This window comes from Mus caroli, chromosome 11, assembly GCF_900094665.2.
Source record: "Mus caroli chromosome 11, CAROLI_EIJ_v1.1, whole genome shotgun sequence".
NCBI lineage: Eukaryota > Metazoa > Chordata > Mammalia > Rodentia > Muridae > Mus > Mus caroli.
In genome coordinates, this window is record NC_034580.1 from 48344668 (window position 1) to 48351097 (window position 6430).

The 6430-nt window shown below is 39.0% G+C and overlaps 1 protein-coding gene across 3 annotated transcripts in view; it reads left to right on the forward strand.

Annotated features, from left to right (window-relative positions):
- Aff4 (AF4/FMR2 family member 4) overlaps positions 1-6430 on the forward strand; it is a 77534-nt gene that overhangs the window by 61942 nt on the left and 9162 nt on the right. For all 3 annotated transcript variants that reach the window (XM_021178051.2, XM_029483059.1, XM_029483058.1), the window contains 7 exons: positions 1021-1115; positions 2161-2224; positions 2338-2474; positions 2678-2749; positions 3518-3611; positions 5138-5181; positions 6056-6276. In XM_021178051.2, coding sequence (XP_021033710.1) covers positions 1021-1115; positions 2161-2224; positions 2338-2474; positions 2678-2749; positions 3518-3611; positions 5138-5181; positions 6056-6276 — 727 coding nt within the window. The remainder of the gene's footprint in view (positions 1-1020; positions 1116-2160; positions 2225-2337; positions 2475-2677; positions 2750-3517; positions 3612-5137; positions 5182-6055; positions 6277-6430) is intronic.

Here is a 6430-nt window from a genome sequence, read left to right on the forward strand (position 1 = left end):
GTGTTGGAATTAAGGGCATGTGCCACCACACCCAGCATCTATTTTCCTGAGTGGTACTGTGGTACAGCCCTTCACTTCTCTGTGTGTGCATGGTGTGTGTGAGTGTGTGTGTGTGTGTGTGTGTGTGTGTGTGTGAGTGTGTGTGTGTGTGTGAGTGCATGCGTGCAGGCACTTATGATGCAGCACCACCCCCACTTGTGTGGCCATGCATGTATGCAGAGGCTAAGGAGGGCCTTTGGTATTGTTTTCTATTGAACTTTGTCTCATTTTTTTTTTTTTTTTTTTAGTTTTTAAGTGTTTTGTATGTGTGAGTGCTTTGCATGTGTGTATGTGTGATATGTACCACTTGTGTGCCTGGTGCCAGGGGTCAAAAAAGGGTATTGGATCCCTTGAACTAGAGTTACAGGTGGTCATGAGACATGATATGGGTGCTTGGGACCAAACCCAGGTACTGTGCAATAGCAACCAGTGCTCTTATTTGCTGAGCCCTCTCCAGCTGTTTGTCTTATTGAGACAGAGTCTTTCTTTGAACCTGAAGCTCACTATTTCAGCACTGCTGCTCCCTGAGTGTTTCATCCTCACAACCCTAGTGTTGTCAGAACATGCAGCCATGTCCAGCTCTTATGCAGATACTGGAGATTTGAACTCAGGTTCTCTTGCTTCAAAGCACGTGTGCTTACCCACTCAGCCATCTCCCCAATCAGTACTGTCATTTTGACACTCAGTTCCTTATGTTTTAACAAGTATCTACCCTAAATGCCTTGCACGCAGTAGACTCTTAATAAGTATAAAAATAAATACTTTGGTTATATAAAATGAACCCTTTTGGTTCTTTTTGGTTATTTAAAATGAACTCAATCTTCTGTTGAGTAGAAGTAGTATAAAATCCAAAAAAAAAAAAAAAAATTGAAGATAGTGGAATTTTGCTTCTGCTTTAGCAGTGGCTGAAGAAGTGCAATTAGCTTCATTTTTAATCTTCTGACAGTTTTTCAACTTAGTTATATCTATTCTTTTGATCAGGAGAAGGCTCCAAATAGTTCCTCTAATTGTCCTCCGTCTACACCAACTCCTGAGTCTTCGAAGCCTCGGAGAACAAAGCTTGCCTTTGATGACAGGTAAGATAAATTTTGTGGGTTTTGTTTTTTGTTTTTTGTTGTTTTTTTTTTTTTTTTTTTTTTTTTTTTTTTTTTTTTTTTGACAGAATTTTTTTTTTTTTCTTGAGTGGCCTGGAGCACACTGTGTAGACCAGGCTGGTCTCAGACTCTTAGAGGTTGACTAGCTTTAGCCTCCTAAGTGTCTGGATTAAAGGCATGTGCCACCATACCAGCTTTAAAGAGGTAAATAAACTTCCATGTATGCATTTTAGAAATTCTAGTCAGTGTATAATAAACTCACTTAAGTATGTCAGATCCTATATGATTAATACTTGTATCTGACCTACAGAATATTCAGATTTTTAACATGAAAGGCATCTTTAATCTTGCTACTCTTTTAACAACCAGTGGTTCTCCAGAGTGACAGGAAAGATGTTCATCCTAGAGCTATTCCTGCTGTCAGTACCACTGCTGAGAATAGTGGTCTCAGAGAAGCAGTGTTTCTTTCTCTTGCCTTCTGTCAGAAGGTACTTCTTCTATCTGTATCCCATTTATTCATGGTTATTTAAACAAAACAAAACAAAACAAAAAACTTGATTAAGCTAATGTTTAACACTAGGGAATGTGATCTGTGTACTTGAGTAGAAGATTTGCCATAGTAGCCCATAATTTATGTTCTTAATCTATACACATTTGTTGGGAAATTGAAATGTTTATTAATAGTTTATTATTGTTGTAAAATATTTTAAAAAATCATTCACTTCCTGAGAATGTGAAAGTTATAAGATACTAGACACTCAAACAACTTTGTAATTTTCTTAGGAAATTTCGACCATTTTTTATTTATAAAAATAAAAGCTGGGCGTGGTGACGCACGCCTTTAATCTCAGCACTCGGGAGGCAGAGGTAGGTGGATTTCTGAGTTCGAGGCCAGCCTGATCTACAAAGTGAGTTCCAGGACAGCCAGGGCAATACAGAGAAACCCTGTCTCGAAAAACCAAAATAAATAAATAAATAATAAAAATAATAAATAAATAAAATTTATTAAAAATATTGTATTTTGCAGAAATTATTCAGCAGACCATTATTTACAAGAAGCAAAAAAACTCAAACACAATGCAGATGCTTTGGTATGTAAATATTCCTGACGTGCTTCATCAAACTTATATTCAGGTTTTGACGTGTGCACCCTTGTGTTGTGTGTATCTGCAGTGGGTCATCAATCAGCACTGGTTTCCTTTAGTCTGACAGGTTTGAGAAAGCCGTGTACTACCTTGATGCTGTTGTCTCTTTCATTGAGTGTGGGAATGCATTAGAGAAGAACGCTCAGGAATCCAAGTCCCCATTCCCTATGTACTCAGACACGGTGGAGCTCATTAAGTAAGTGGGGACTTTTATCATTTATTATTGTTACTTAGTTATTTGATATACTGAATATGATAAACTGAGAAGATACTTAGTGTTCCACTTTTCTTAGGGAAGATTTTAGTGGGTGTTTTATTTAGGGTTGATTCTGATATTTTTAGAATATAAGTTCTAAGATCAAGGTGAAATATTCTGCTCTTTTTTATCTCAACTCATAGGTACACTATGAAACTAAAGAATTATTTGGCACCAGATGCTACAGCTGCAGACAAGAGACTCACAGTACTTTGGTAAGTGTTTTGTCTTTTAGCCTTTGCTTGGGAAACAGGCAGTTTCTTGATGAATTGTGCTGTGTGTGCTTTTATGAGTATTACCCATGAGTCAGTCTTCCACAACCTCTTCACAAACCTTAACAATCAAACAGGAAATAGCTCAAACCCCTACTGAAAGGTTTTAGCTCCCGTCTCTAATCCAGTGCCCTCTTGATGAATGTGCTCGAGTAGGACCAATGCTAGACCCCTCCATTGAATTAAGTGATCAGTTTTTAAAGCTCTTTTTATACATGCCCCTTGTCTTAGTTAGGGTTGTTTCCATTGCTGTGAAGAGACACCATGACCAAGACAACTCTTATAAAGGAAGACATTTAGTTGGGGCTGGCTTAAACTTATAGAGGTTCAGTCCATTATCATCATGGCAGGAAGCAAAGTGGCCTTTGCTGGGGTTGTGAGCAGGAATAACAATTGTGTGGACTGAACTGTGTGAGCTGGGTGAATGTTGCTGTATTCCATCTCACTCAGTGTTCAGTTTCCAACTTTTAGTTTTTAACTTTTAAAAGATATTTGAATTTTTGAATGTCAGTAATAATGGGATATTAAGAGTTTCTCAGCTACTTTTCTTTCCCTATGGTGTGTTCCATATTAAGCTGACGTCTTGGTTTTGTTTGAGAGGTAACATTGACCCTGGGCCATGGTTGCTCAAATGAAGCCAGCCCTACACAATGGAAAGACTGCTTGTAGATGTAGCCATGTCTAAATACACTGCCCTTTTCCATTGCCTAGCCTGAGATGCCAGTCATTGTTGTACCTGAGGCTGTTCAAACTGAAGAAGGAGAATGCTCTGAAGTACTCCAAGACGCTGACTGAGCACCTGAAGGTAAGTATGCATAACACAGTCCATTGCTTATGAGACAAAATGTGCAAACCTGTCCCTCCCTGTCCCAGAGATACTCTCATATTTAGGCACAACATACCAAGAGAGGAACAAACTACTGCTTAGAAGTTCTTAGATGTGTTTGTACTTTCTTGGGAAAGCCTTCGAGTACGGATATTGGATTACATTTTTATAGCCGTAAATGGTAGCCATATCTATCCTAGAAAATAGTCTTTGTATTTTTCATACCACCTGTCTTCAAACTGTTACCTTGTTTTGTTTTGTTCCTTACACTACTAGAGCTAGAACTCAGGGCATTCTAAGCAAGTGCCCAACCACTGAACTATACGCCCAGACAGGATTAGTGTAGTGCCCTAAATAGCTTCCTTTTTTTTTTTTTTTTTTAAATTTCAAGCTAGTACCATATAATTCTCCTTAAATTCTGTTGTAGTTAGGACTTTAAAACTCTTCCATAACTCATTGTTGCCTATAAGCTCAAGGTCTGGCCTATAAGGTCCTTAAGTGTCTCTTATTTCTTGTCTAAACCCCTCTTTATACAACCTACCTGGGTTATGGGTATTCTCTTTTCTGTCTGGTTTTGTATATAATATGACTTGTTCCCATGTGTCTTTTTTTTTCTTCCTCTTCCTTTCATTTATCTCTGTTATTCATTGGGTTTTTTTCCCCCCTTTTCCTTCCCCACCCCCTCAGTTTTTCAAGACAGGGTTCTCTGTGTAAAAGCCCTGGCTATCCTGAACTCTCTTTGTAGACTGGGCTAGCCAGAGCTCAGAGACCCACCTGCCTGGGATTAAGTGCTGGGATTAAGGATGTGCACCAAACCCGGCTACTCGTCTTTGAAGTCTTCTAGAACAATCTAGTTTTCCACTTAGTAACTTCTTTCTGTTGTGCATTCATACATTCTTTGTTGTTGTTTTTAAAGATTTATTGGTCTGCAGAAATGGCTTTGTGCTTTAAGAGCACTGACTGCTGTTCCAAAAGACCCAGATTCAATTCCCAGTTTTCACATGGCCACTTACAACTCTGTGTTCCACAGGATCTGACATCCTCTGGCCTCTGATGGCATCATGAATGCATGTGATACACAGATATACATGTAGGCAAAATACCTGTAAATAAAAAAATACTAAAACATATAAAGATCTCTCTCTCTCTCTCTCTCTCTCTCTCTCTGTGTGTGTGTGTGTGTGTGTATGTGTGCGTGTTCTCAGAGGCCAGAGGAAGATGCAGATCACTTGGAGTAGAGTGAGTTGCCCAGCTTGGGTGCTGGGATCTAAAGGCAGGACCTCTGGAAGAGCAACAGTTGCTCTTAACCACTGAGCCATTTCTACCTTCATGTTACTTTTCTATGATAGTTATCTCATCTAGTCTAAGCTGACCTCAAACTCACTATGGAGCCAGGTTTTTTAGTAATGTTCTTAAGATCAACCCTAGCCCAAACACTGTGGAAGATGCTGAATGCCTTAAAAGTTATATATATTGCTGTTAAATAATTTTTTTTTTCCATGCAGAATTCTTACAGTAATTCTCAAGCACCTTCACCTGGCTTGGGGAGGTAGGTACAGTTCTGTTCTCTGAAATATTTTTCATTAGCTTATGTGTGGATCAGAGTAGAAATGGAGCAGAATGGTTGCTAATTTTAAAGTATTACAATCTCTAGGAAGGTGTTTTAAACTTTATTTTTTTTGATGTTTGGAATTGAATCCAGGGCCTTTGGAGCGCTTTCCTACTACGTTTTGCCTCTAGAAAAGTATTTTCTTTTTAAAGTATTCTTTCCAATTTAATAATTTTATAATAATTATAAAGAATTTTAAGAAAGGTTAGAAATGAGATATGTCAACAGCTCAGACATCTGAGTTGGCTTTTGGTTTGTTTTTTTTCTCTCCTCCCATATTCATAAATGTTCTTATGTTGTCAGGCTTGGTGGCAAGCACCCTTACCCCTGAGCCATCTCACTAGCCCCCAGATAAGTTTTTAACAGTACCTTGAGTCTTCTCAGGTTGATTTTCATGTTATTTAGGTTTGTTACAATGGTTTTAACTTCATTCAGACCTTTCATTGCTAGAATATACTGGCTTGGTTTTGATATATCTTCCATTCCACATTAACCCCTTCTACCTACACCTGAAAGGGGAACAAACATCCTGCAAAATTACATTTTCTTTTTCATTTTCTCAGTCTATCTATGAAGTCTTTGTTTTAATGTGAGTTGACATTCCATCTTATTTTCCCTTGTCTACATCCCCAGGGCTGATGTAAAACCCAGAGTCTTTTGCATGGTAACAAGTGCTCTCTCACTGAGCTGTGTCCTTTTAAATTTGTTCTTTTGAGACAGGGGGCCCAGGGTGACTTCCATTCTACAGTTTGCTGATTTCACAGTATTCACTATGTGTGTGTGACTTAAGTATCCTGTTTCTCTTTGTGTGTAGCAAAGCTGTTGGGATGCCCTCCCCTGTTTCTCCAAAACTGTCCCCAGGCAATTCTGGAAGTTACTCTTCTGGGGGAAGTAGTGCTTCAGCAAGTGGTTCTTCAGTGACCATTCCACAGAAAATCCACCAGATGGCAGCAAGCTATGTCCAGGTTACATCTAACTTCCTCTATGCCACAGAAATTTGGGACCAAGCTGAACAGCTTTCCAAAGAACAAAAAGGTTTGTTGGGCACTGGATAAACTTCGATAATAGAATAATTAAAAGAAACATTTGTGCCGGGCGTGGTGGCGCACGCCTTTAATCCCAGCACTCGGGAGGCAGAGGCAGGCGGATTTCTGAGTTCGAGGCCAGCCTGGTCTACAGAGTGAGTTCC